The 13268-nt window shown below is 32.6% G+C and overlaps 1 protein-coding gene across 1 annotated transcript; it reads right to left on the bottom strand.

The window, feature by feature from the left end:
- Positions 1–636: 636 nt before the first annotated feature.
- On the bottom strand, positions 637–4272 carry LOC111909440 (uncharacterized). Its single transcript, XM_023905270.2, has one exon. The coding sequence runs from the start codon at positions 3894–3896 to the stop codon at positions 771–773; it is 3126 nt and encodes a 1041-aa protein (XP_023761038.1). The 5' UTR covers positions 3897–4272; the 3' UTR covers positions 637–770.
- Positions 4273–13268: the final 8996 nt, after the last annotated feature.

The raw sequence follows: 13268 nt of genomic DNA, 5'->3' as shown, positions 1-13268 counted from the left end.
GTGGGAGGGACTCTTTCCTCACTTTTGGTAGGTCATACCCCTCTTTCCCTCACTTCCCTTTCCCTCACCTAAAAGCCAAGGAATTGGTGGGAAGCCCTTCCCTCACTTTTTTTTAATATATTCCATACATATATTATACTCATTTTGTAGGGAATTAAAAACCATGAATTTTAATATATTTTTTATATTTTTATAATAGGTATATAATTTAAAAAAAAAAAAAAAAAAAAAAATTGGTCAATAGCATGAGGAGAGAGAGTGCGGCACCCGCTCCCCCCACCTCTTTTCCCGCGTTTCTTTCCCTCACCCACGGAGTGGTGTGCAGGAGTGAGGGAAGCTTCCCTCACCCCTTTCCCGCACCCACTCCGTCCGGCCTTAGATAAACCTTTATTTTCTTTCCCGCACCCACTCCGTCCGGCCTTAGATAAACCTTTATTTTCTTATAAGAGATACTTCAAATAGCTTTTAGTTTTTATGAACTATTATTAGTTTTTTGATATTTTAGGTTTTTATCTAATTTTATACTTTTAAAAGCTACTAATTGCTTTTGCCGTACTCTTTCCCACGCTTCATTTCATACAAAATCGCTAAATGCGTTATTAATCAACATTTGTAAAACTTGTTTTCGGTCTCCTGTATCTTCAACGTTTCAAATTCACATAGCCATAAATCTACATGTAAAAATCGGCAAGTTTACAAAAATCTCACAACATCTACAATACAACATGACCCAAAAAAAACATGAAAACCACACCTACACGTCATCCTGTTCATTCCACCTCAACCTCCTTCCTCGTTCCCACATCTCCATTGCCACCGGAAGTCATCTCAGCCTCCGCCACCACTGGCGGCAACCGCTCATATGCCACCGTCTGCCTTGGCAAAACCCTAAACTTACCAAAATCAAGAACCTCCACAAGCCTCTCATAACTAAACTTCTGTTGAACATGTACTACAACCGCAAGAAGAATTGCAATTACAGGAATCCCAATATCCCCGAACTTTGAATAAAAATCAAGATGCGGATTCACAAACTCATAATCCTCAGAAAAATACGGGTTCGGGATCGGGGTTCGAATGTAATCATAAACATGAGGAAGAAGTCGAATCACAGTTAACCCGATAAAATATGATTTTCGTAACGGTTTGCAATTAATTTGCCAAATTAAGTTACCAATAACTTGTGGAAGCAAAAAGAAATCTTGAACCAAACCCACATACTCCTCAAGTTCAGCAAGCCATTGTTGTAGGTTATGAACCACAAGCACACATACAAACCCGAGCACATGAACCAGCCCAGTAACTATAAGAACCCGTCGATCAGACGGCACACGGGCCGGTTCATGTGGGGCCCGCGTCTGTAACCGGATTCGGGCCCTCCAAACTTTTTGGTAAAGCCGCAATGTTAGCGAGAATGAAACCAATACAAGAATCTTGACCGTGTAATCGATGACCCGAACCATTTGACTTTTTTCAAGAACCGAAGACTTTTCGTAAGATTCGGTTTTTTTAAAAAGCGCTTCTGCCCCCGTAACTAAGGGAATCCCGTATCCAACCGCTTGGACCGATAACATCACGAGTGAAACAAACGGGACCGCATTCGCATTCTCTTTGATGTAAAACAATTCGGTTAAAATAAAACCGATTGCAACCGAAAGTGTAAGAAGTTGTAAAATCCCCTCTACACCTCTTCTAGAAAGAATATCTTCCCGTTGAGCCCGATACATAATCGGGACTGTTTGGAGGTTGACCGGTTTGAAAAACAATGGGTCAAACTCGTTTCGTTGACTCGAGATCGAAATCCTAGCCGTTGGATTAACCATCCAACGGGTCGCAGTAGGCGGGTACGATATCACAACTTCAATCAAACAATCCAACCCATTTTCAAGATCCATACTCTCGTATAAAACATTCCATGAGGCTCGTACGTCCCTACACCCAACTAAATACATTTTCCCAACAACCGGATAATACAACCCTTCGACCAAAATATCAGAAACATTCCCATATTGCCCTCCGAAGAGCGAAAGTTGACCCGATACATTCAATAGGAGCTGTCGTTCGGTGTATGTCGTTTTAGCGTGATACGGTGTGTCTTCTTCTGTAATTGAATCGTTTTGTAGAGACCAGTAATGACCAAATAACGGGCCAAGTGAGAGAATCTCAAATTGCACATCAGTTCTTGAAAAACGATTAGGTCCGGAATCAGGGACCGCAGGGTGGTGAAGTGTAAGATCTTCAGATAAAAGTGACAAACCAACGAGATAGGAATCGGCATCTTCGACTTTCGGGAACGTCAGAAATGACTTTTTAATCACGGTTTGGAAGCTGAAAGGCTCGTGTTTTTCAAGAATTGTTCCTGCTAAATCGATCTTGGAATACGTATAATACGGATGAGATTCCGTATACTGATCGTATAATTCAGAAGGGCGTACAAGTTTCTCAAACGTTAACGGAAAAAACGATGAATTCCCCTCTTTTAAACTCGAAATTGTCCCAAGAATGATGCTTCTTTGTTTAATGGAAAACGAGAGTGGAATGTATAAACAGATACGGGAATCGCACCCGATTCCAATTCCGTCTTTATCGACAATTCCAAGGCAACCAATCATACAAAGCTGCCCACTTGATGATTCCCACATTCCTTCGGCCGAAAGAGTCATATTATTCAACCCGGTTCGTTGACCCGCATTGTAATGATCCTCAAACGGAGAAACAACCCGAATAACCGCTGCAACCTTGGTAAATTTACTCTTTTGACCCTTTGAAGGCGATTCTTCACATCGAACATCTTGAAGACTAAGTCTTACACCTTTAAAGCTACCGTTTGTCGCTTTTATACGGGAATCCGACTCAAACGGGCCCAATTTGCTGCAAATTTCATTCGTTTGGTTGCATTTCCAATTCGGGACAACGGTTAATGGATCTTGACCCGTGAAGCGTTCAAGAATAAGGCAAAAGTCAGCTCCTTTGTACAAACCGAGCCCCGTATTTGTGAAATTATCTTTGTAAGGGTATGGTGTGCAAGCTTTTGAAACGAGGTTTTCGGAGCTAAACTCGTAATTTGCAGAAGCACTTAAAGAAGATGAGATTTTTACTTCATCAAAGTATTTTTGGCTTGATTTTGCGTTTAAACTTTTCAAACTACCATAAATGGTTCTTTTTGTTAATGTAAAAGCTTTGGGGTATCGAATAACCAGTAAAATCCGGTCATCTTGAATGAGTGGTGGCTGGTTTATGTACCCTGGTTCTTTAACCCAGTCCCATGGGTTACTGGAATCGGGGTAACGATAGGGCAACATCGCGTTCCCTAGTAAACACATTACAGTTTCACCATCATTTCCTTCGGAATCGGATACAATACCTTGGAATGGAATCGTTAATTCCGAATGCCCGGGGTATATGTTAAACATTGGGTTATTACTGTAGGGTTTTGCTCCGTACAATCCCCCAATTGTTATTGCGACCTGTAAGATCCCGTTGATGCTGACTGAATTTTTGGATCGATGGGCTCGGTCTACATCAGTAACCCAGAAGGAAACCAAGTTCAATGATGAATTTGGATCCAATGAGCCATCTGACCCATTTAGTTTGTGATGATCATCAAATGGCATCAATGGAGCTTTATCTAACTCCTGCCACCAATCTCCATTGATGAACGACATTTTGTCTTTAAATCTGTACAATCTTTTTCCGTAGGGTTTTTGGTTAGAATCTGGAGGCATGATCGAAGAACATTCTTTTTTTACCTCGTCTATTCGATCGTATTTGAAGGTCATAGGGGGTTCTTTTGTAGATCTTAGATCCCCAAACCCATTAGGATCAATACCAATCGCTGCGTTCACTAACCTAATGCAGAGAATCAAGAAAAACCCTAACATGAAAACACTCTTCATGGAAGGAATTTGAACAAGTCAGCGATTTTCAATATTCTTTGATACCGTTTACAGATTCTAAATCAAGAACAGGACATAGGACTGGGGATTGAAGAGATCGCAAAATCAACTCAAACTATGTAAAGAGTAGAGGTCAGTGGGGATGGTGTAAATCGATTCAGTCACTTGAAAGCTAACCTGGAACCACTGCGAAGTATCTGTGGAAGATCGAGTTTAATGATTGACTGGATCTTTGAGAGTTCTTTTTACTTCTGATTGTACGAGATCTGTGGGTTGATTTGGAAGAAGAGAGGTAGGCGGAAGAGAAGGAAAAGTGAAGTTGAAGTCAACTCAAAACTGAAAATGGTACGAAGTGATTGTCTAACGATTTTTATTTTTTGTTTGGAGTAATACTGATCGTCAATTTCAGTGAAATTTCATAAATTAAATACGTATTACGTAATATAGGTGGCTTGTTGAATTTTAATAAAAAAAATATTATTTAGATTCATTTTTAGAGTTTTTTATCTAAACTTATTAAATAAAAATATTTAATATTTATATTAGAGTAATTTGGTTTTTTAATACAGTAATTTTTAACATAAATGATCTAGGTGATCTTTGTTTTATCACAACATAATGCGACTTCTTGATTAAAATATGTTGTGTAGTAGCTTTATGAATTGACTTTGTTTCGGTGTACCAACCCTTATGGAGGCTCATATGGCTCTTTTTATATTAGTTCTGTAAAACCAAAAGCAACAATAAGTTGTTACATGTACCAACAATATTAAATTCTGCAAAAAAAATTCGATAAACATTACAAATAAAGTGAATTGTCATAACCATAAATATCGAATTCAGACATTGTAATTTGGTCGATTTCAAAGTAGTTTTTCCTTATAAAAATTAAAATATGATTTTTCAGGCTACACCCAATCCTATATACATATCTTCCGATCAAATAAATTATTACAAAAAAAAAATGTTATGAACAAAAATATAATATTAGTTTCATAATTTGGTAAAGGTTAACACTAATAAATAATAATGAACTTTCACAAATCTTGCATTTTGGTCACTACATCCAACTAACAAATGAAATTTGGTTTAGATGATTGAGTCAAGAAGTGCATCCATGACTTCTTGTAGTTGAATTTTAAGAAATGTTAAGACCTACTAAGATATGAGAGAATAGTCTGTGAGGCCACAGTTGGTTTCTATAGGGCAATACAAATTCAAAATCGCTAACACATTTCTTTCCTACCTACTTCAATTATCAAATTTAGATCAAACTTGTCAAAATCAAATTATAAAAAAATAATAAAAAATAACCAGATATGTAACCTAACAATCAAACAACATATTTTTATTGAAATAAATATCATAAATCTACAATTTACACTTTATATATTATTCTTAAATTATATATTACTTTTTCATCTTTAATGGTCACTAACACCTCTTTCTGTCGTATTATTGTGACACGCATCTATATCGAAAATAAGATAAATAACTAGAGAGAAAATGTTGACAGAGTGATGCTTCATTGAAAACGCATCAAAATTCTTCATAAATCCGCTAGGATTCTTCTATAGACCGCTAGAAGGTCTATATAGTGACAATTGGTGTGATATCCATGAGAACGCATCACTTAAAATAATATTTTGATTAATATAAGTGAAAAAATCATTTAGAATGCTTACCGGTTGTGATTGTTTCCACTTGGATGTGAACATTAACATTGTTATAGAGAAATTGAACTTCAAATGAACCATACATAGTGAAATCAGCAAACATGACAACACAAAAAAAGCCTAACTTAGCATATAACAAAATTTCCAACAAATTTCAAAATTTTAAGGTTTAGCTGAATATTTTTTTCAATTTATCAGAAATTTATTTTATTACAACCTTATATGAGTAAACAAGAATCTAAATCAAGTGAAAGAATTAATTGTTCATTTAAATCCGGTAAAAAAATTACAATATTGTGAAATTTCATATAATTTACATGTTTGCTTATTATCTTGGAGGTACCCGACCACTTGGATATGTACTAATATTTGATTAATTAGTGCATAAATTAATTATAGAATATGAAATTTAAATATTGCTCTAATTCATTTACACTTGATTTAACAATAGAAAATGGACAAATTTAACGATTGCTCAAATTCAATGGTAAATGTTTACTAATAAATTTATCAATAAATTCACAAGGAACTATAAATAATTGTTTTAGAACGGTTAAAAGACTTATAAAAGTTTATAATTTCATAAAAAAATTGTAGTTTGCTAATATTTATATTGAAGTTGTAATGAATAACATTGTAACAATGCTAACAAATTCACATTCAAACGGAATAATAGAGTAAAAATGATTAAAATTCTAAATTCATATGAGTTTAAACCCAAAAGACAAATAGATGAATAATTCAACATTTTATAAAACCCAAAGTGTATTTAAATGATCAAAATTCTAATTCAAAAAATGAATAGTATGAAACAAAGTAATCTAAAACCAAACCCAAAAACCAAATAGTATGTAAACATAATATGAAATCAACCATACTCAAATCCAAGGTTCTAAAAAGCTCGCCATGGCTCCGCCAAGGCGCACCACGACTCCAAGGCTTGCACCTGCCGCCAAGCTTTGCCAAAACGCCGCCTTAACTCATATATGTATATAAAAATTAATAATAGTTGAAAATACATATAAAAATATTAATTATATAGAAAATTGCCGCTTTAAGTCACGCCTTACAAACGTCATGACTCGCCAAGGCTCGAAAAAGCTTGAGGCTTGACATTGCTGTCAAGTCACGCCTTACGTTATTTAGAACCTTACTCAAATCACCCAACTACTCATATAAAATCATGAAAATCATATATTATTTTTCTTTATTTGGAATTAACAGTTTTGGTTTGCCTTCTCCAGAAGTACGATCTGTCATTGATGTTAATGATCCTTTGGTTGAGGACATTGTTTTTAGATTATCAACATCGTAAACATCTTCCAAGTTGTGTTTTAATTCTTCACGTCTAGACATCTTTTTAAAGGATGTTCACTTAGTTAGTGGACTTGTTGCAATACTTTTATCAAGATTCGAAGCGGGTGTGACGTTTTCACCAGTAAGCGAAACTGCATCCTAAATATAAAAATAAATTCATATGTCAATCTAAAAGTTAATAATATTTTAAAGTATTTAGAAAATTAGATTTAGGTATATTATATTTAAAACCTTTAAATTTAATGTGTTTTGACATCCGAATTTGCCGATAAAACGTTAAACGAATCAGATTACGGTGCCTGTATTTGTAGTACATAAATATATGTTAGTTGATCAACTAAAATATAAAAAACGAATCTAATAAGTGTAATGTTTGTAGTATGTTTCGTAAAAGAATGTTACATGTTCGATGTTAATTTTTTTTTTCAATTTAACAGTGATTTTATTATCAACATTGAAGTTTGAGATTCATAACTATCAACATTGTTCTTCAAATTATAATGAGAAATTTGAATTTTTAACGCCGACTTTTTATCCAAAAGTAATTTCAAAGCTGACGGATAAATCTTCATATTACCTTCCTAAAAATGAAAAAATTAACGGTTATAAAAATAGACAAACAAAAAGTAAAAATTAGTTTTATGTAAATGAAGTTAATATCGATAACCTCATTAAACTTTTGAATCAACTCTTATGTGTTTTTTTCCAGAAGTTTTTTTTGCGTCACGATCAAATAACATAAGTGACACCATGCCGGTAAAGTCTTGTACTATAATGATAATTTTGAAACTAAAACCATTGATATAAACAAATTCAATAATATAAAATTAGAAAATTTTAATCAAAGATTATAATAATATGTATAAAAGAGTTATTGAAAACCTTGGAACAATAAATATGTCTTTGTTCATGCAAGTTGAAGTGTAACAATAAAAAACTTCTTTATCCTACTTTTGGTCCGTGCCACTAGCTTTGTCATCATGCATTAAAACGACTTTTATGGTTTTTTCTTGACAAACATAGGTCAACACATTAAATAATCGATATAAAGGATATAATTTTGTTTTTGTAACTAAATGAATGAAACTAATATGTTTAAAGTAGATTGATTAATTTTTTTCATAACCTCTCAACAAGAACACAATAATAACAAATAATAAGAACATAGTAAATGCAAGAAATTGAAGAAGAAGAATAAGGAGAACATAGTAAAGTAAGAGCTTGAAAAAAAGAGTTGGAGAAGAAGATTGCTCAAGAAGAACATTATAAATCATAGTACTCAATCCAAAATCATAAGAATAACCACTTCAGTGTAATGGTATATATAAGGTGCTTTTGAATAAGTAAATCATTATCCTCTAAAAAAATTTGGATCCTAAGGTATCATCTTGGAGATTTTCGGCTATTCATCTGGAAAAAAAAGATATCAGTTATATTAATTCAAAACTTCAAATTAATTGACTTTCTTATTTAATCAGTTTTAAAATTCAAACAATTATCTCAAATTTTTCATTTTATGTGAGATATACTGGGGGATAATTTATGAATAATATTGATTTTAATTTTAACTCTTAAATATTTTGCTGATTTAGTGGGATTAGATTAGATTTTATAGGTTAATAACTTAATTATTGATATGCTTGTTTAATGAGTATTTAAAAAAATAAAATGTAAACGAGTTTGAATTTGAAAATCAAAAGCTATAAATAAGGGAATTAAATTAGTAACAATATTAATTAGAGAAACCGATATCATGTATATAAATAGAATGATATGTTTCAATTGATAAAATAATTACTGAATTTAAAGATTCTATAATTATTATACATTTTATAATTAAATGTAATTGTATTTGAATTTCATTTGTGGAAGATGATATCAGCAATTTGATCTAAGGGTGGAAAACATATGATTAAAACACAATCAATGGCTCTGATTGCTTCATTGGTGAATTAAAGGTTCTCTTTTAATTTTATATATATATATATATATATATATATATATATATATATATATATATATATATATATATATACTAGCCGTCAACCCGCGCAAAGCGGCGACGGCAAATAGTTTCATTCAACAATTGGTTTTATTCAAAAACAAATTATATTTGAAGGATCACAAAACATATAGATTGGTATCTCTCAGTTTTGCTAGAATAATAGATTCCTTTCGTCAAATAGTTTCTTTTTAATGATTATATTCATTTCAATGATTAGTTTCTATATGGACACATGTCACCTACCAATAAACATGAAATGTATTGGAATTTGATTGCATCTCATTCAACGATTAGTTTCATTCATCAATTAGTTCTATTAGGAAACATGTTATATTTCAAAGAAAACACATAAATATCAATATCGGTCGACAATTAGTTTTTTTTGGACGAACCTAACGGGTGGAGAATACTTTGACTTCTGGTAATTAATTTGTTTGTTTCGATGTATTTTCTTTTTAAATGTCTTAACGTTCATGAGGTAGAATTTCAAAACATAATATAGTTTTGAGTAAATTACACGAATGGTCCCTATGGTTTAGGGTAATTTACGTGTTTGGTTCCTAACTTATTTTTTTAACTCGGAAGGTCCCTACTGTTTGTTTTTGTTATGCGCTTGGTCCCTATCACATCTAAAAAGAGTATTTTGCCATTGATTTTTTAACTTATTTAAATAAACACACCCCTAACCCCAACCCCCTCACATTATCCTAGCTACCATATCATTTTCTCTATTTAAATAATAGTCTTTTTAATTAAGACATGGACCAAGCGTGAAACAAAAACAAAAAGTAGGGACCAAGCGCGTAACAAAAACAAACATTAGGGACCTTCCGAGTTAAAAAATAAGTTAGGGACCAAATGCGCAAATTATCTCAAACCATAGGGACCATTTGTGTAATTTACTCTATAATTTTCAACAACAGTATATTAATAATTAAATATAATATAAAATAAAATAAAATAATTTATATTAAAATTAAAAAATGACAGTATAGTTAATTTTTTATAATAAAGACTAATATTATTTAAAAAAATCAAAAAACAAAAAACAAATGTCAAATTCGTAATAGAACATTTTTTTGGTAACAAAGACCTAAAAATCCATTTTTGGCAATTAGATTTCAATTTGGCTTGAAGCAAGCTTTATGTAGATACACACTGAGATCATGGGGCGCAATGCAGCAGACGACGAATAAATACCCTTCTACGTAATTAGATTTCAATCGGCAGTAGACAAATAATTTAGTTTGGTGAATAATTTACTTTGTTATATGTCAAATTCAACGAACGATCACTGTGTCAGCATGATATTGTATGTTGTCGTTTGGGTTAAAATCAAATTTACGTTGAAGTTTTTGGTTAAAAGCGTAAGTACGTTGCTAGAAAAAAGTAATTAACATAGAAATATATTAAGATAGATTATTTTATTATAAAGTGCATTCTTTTCTTAGAATGAAATGAAAAATAAATCAACAAAATTATGTTGTTACTCTAACCAGAAAAAAAAAGTAATTAAAAAATATATATTAAGATAAATTATTTTATACAAAAATGAAAGTGCATTGTTATCTCACAAAAATCAGTAATGCTCCTTTTGTATCTTTTGTAGCTTTATTTTGTGATCAAAATATCAATATCAGTAGTAGTAAACACAAAAGAAACTTAAAATTATAATTGATATAAGTTTGAGTTGAATTAAACATCTTAATAATAAAAATGACTTTAAAAGGGAAAAGTAATGCATTAAACTATGATTTAAACCAAGTCCAAGGACGCTAACAAAGACATTTTGAACCCTATTAAATAAAAGATAAAAGAGGAATATAACTGAAAAAAGCTGTTATTGTCCAACAAACGAAATCAATGATCCACAAGCCTCCCGAGTTGATCAGCTGATCAGGACAATCCAACCGAACAAAATGTTTGTATGGATAGAGGATGTTAGGAAGCTTTTGTCTAAAAATCAGAACAAACTGACCGTTTGATCTCCGGGAATTGATCAAACAATAGAGTGAAAGAACCTAGTTTTCACAAAAACTATTAAAGAGAACATAAACTTTAAAGTTCACAAATTCAAATATATATATATATATATATATATATAAAAGATACATATGTGTTGGCATTAAAAGAGAAAATATATAAGTTTTCAAGTCCTTTTTTATTCCAATCCAGCACACATGTGCTTACTGTTTCTTATCGATAATAACAACTTATTTATACTTCTTTACACATTTTTTACCAAGCAACCCCTAAATATGGTTACCTTTTTATACACTTACAAATAGGCATGTGGTGTTTTGGCATCAAATTTGTGGTTAGATGAAATTTTGTTTTGTTTTTTGAAAAAACAGTTGGTGTGAACTAATAGCATTGACCATGTCTATTGCGACAAATTAAAAATCACCATCTTTGTACCAGTTAAAAAAAGGAACATCATATTTTGGTAAATGAAAATCAAAGTAAACTATCACAGTGAAATGATTTTACAAAATGAGCACAATGGTAAAAACGGTTAGATTTTATGTTTCATCACAATAGTAAATTCCCACTAAACAATATCATCATCAAAATTAACTTTTTCATCATGCCAAAGTAATCTTTTGTGTTGGAATTGTCTTTGTGGTTATTAGTTTAGGGGTTAAGTTCGTAATTCTGTTACATGTACCTCTTGAGTTTCAGTTTCCAAGCCAAGATCCAATCCAAAGTTGAACAAAAACTCGTGAGCCTCCCGATTCACCATGAAAATTTCAACCAAGTAGCTTTCGTTCCCTCGGCTAGAGCACAGTCAAAGAAGCTCCCTATGTTGTGATAAATCAAATGATTGGAACAAACAACGTATAAGAAACATTAGGAATGAGACCAATGTTTGAAAAAGCAAAATGATTCGTAGAAACATAGAGTTTTGGACCTGTTTTTGACAACACTTCTACTTTTCTACTCCAAATCTATATCATTTGGTGTAGATTCTGATCAACATATTGGTGCTTGTGGGGTGCATATCCTGCATGTAAGGATAACCACATTACAATTAAGTGAAAACAATAAAATGATCATTTATCAAATGCCAAATATCAATCTTTTTATCGTAACAGTCGAGAGAGAGAGAGAGAGAGAGAGAGAGAGGCGCTACCATTTTTAGCCAAGATGCATCCAAGGGACCAAATATCAATCTTTTTATCATTTAAAACCCCCAAGAATTGACCATTGCAAGAAAAGGCAACATGATCAAGAACCCTAGTATCCCGTTCTCCAGAGGGAATTAATAGATGCATCATAAATCTTTCTCAAATGGGTGCTCAAATCATAGCAAAGTTGTATCATGACCAAAAGAGTAGCAATCACTTATAAGTTTGTGATCGATTTTTTCTAAATAGATTGAATTCCTAAAACAAGATTTAGGCATCTTGATGAAAAAAATTTCCCTCATCCCAGGAGGAATTGTCAATTCGAAGATCCAGGCCGATTGTAACCTTCAATATCAGTAGGACTGTGTAATAACCAGTCAAAAATTTGAAATTTACTCAAATTAAGTGAAAACCCCCTTTACTAAGGTTAAAAAAGACCAAAAAATAAGAAAAATAATAAAGTTTTTATGATCCTCTGGTGTCTTTTTGAGAGAGATCGAAAGCAAAGCCTGTTCCTGTTTTTGCTCATCCAAATTTGGTAGGATAACTATAAACACCAATATGCTTATACAGATCAAAGATTTGAAGAAAAAAAACTAAATCTGAAAGAGAGAGGGTGAGTGGTGTGTTTTTTGTGCATAGATTTGGAACAAAACCTGCACATCAAACCAAGGCTCAAAAACTCCATTTGGAGTTTCAAATAAAAGGGAAGCTAGGTAAAAAAAACTTTACCTGGAATCAAAGAGAATCTAGGTCAAATCCATTTGGTTTGCCCACTCAATGAGTTCCCCACGACAACTACCACCTACAAAAGATTGTAGATTGATACACCAGCCCGACCTCGACCTGCACACCTAATAACAAAAGAAAAAACATTTTTAGCTTTATTTGGCATGTTCTTCGTCGGGAGATTGAATAGGCATACACCATACAGAAAATCGATTCGAGGGTGTTTTGTGGTGGCCGATAAATAGATGGTTGGTGTAGAAGGTCTTATAAAAATTATTTTAAAATCATGAACAATAGCAAATACCTTCAACTGAACTCGATTTTGAAGTCAATCCATCAAGGTTCTTTGGTTGATTTCACCCTTTTGAAGCCGATTTCGCTCTTCATAGCACCATCCTTCCTGATATTCCAACAATTCTTGGTTCCCTACACACAAAGCGAAGCGGTTGGATGAGTCATCAATAAAGGGAAAAGAAATAGCAGTGGCTAGTTTATTGAAAAATTATTGAAGTCGAAC

This window comes from Lactuca sativa, chromosome 1 (genome assembly GCF_002870075.4).
Source record: "Lactuca sativa cultivar Salinas chromosome 1, Lsat_Salinas_v11, whole genome shotgun sequence".
Classification (NCBI taxonomy): domain Eukaryota; kingdom Viridiplantae; phylum Streptophyta; class Magnoliopsida; order Asterales; family Asteraceae; genus Lactuca; species Lactuca sativa.
The sequence above is the reverse complement of the archived record's forward strand: the minus strand, read 5'-3'. Positions and strand labels throughout refer to the sequence as shown.

Bases quoted from the DNA above. Each gene is read 5' to 3' on its own strand.
- LOC111909440 (XM_023905270.2), bottom strand. From the start codon at position 3,896: ATGAAGAGTGTTTTCATGTTAGGGTTTTTCTTGATTCTCTGCATTAGG.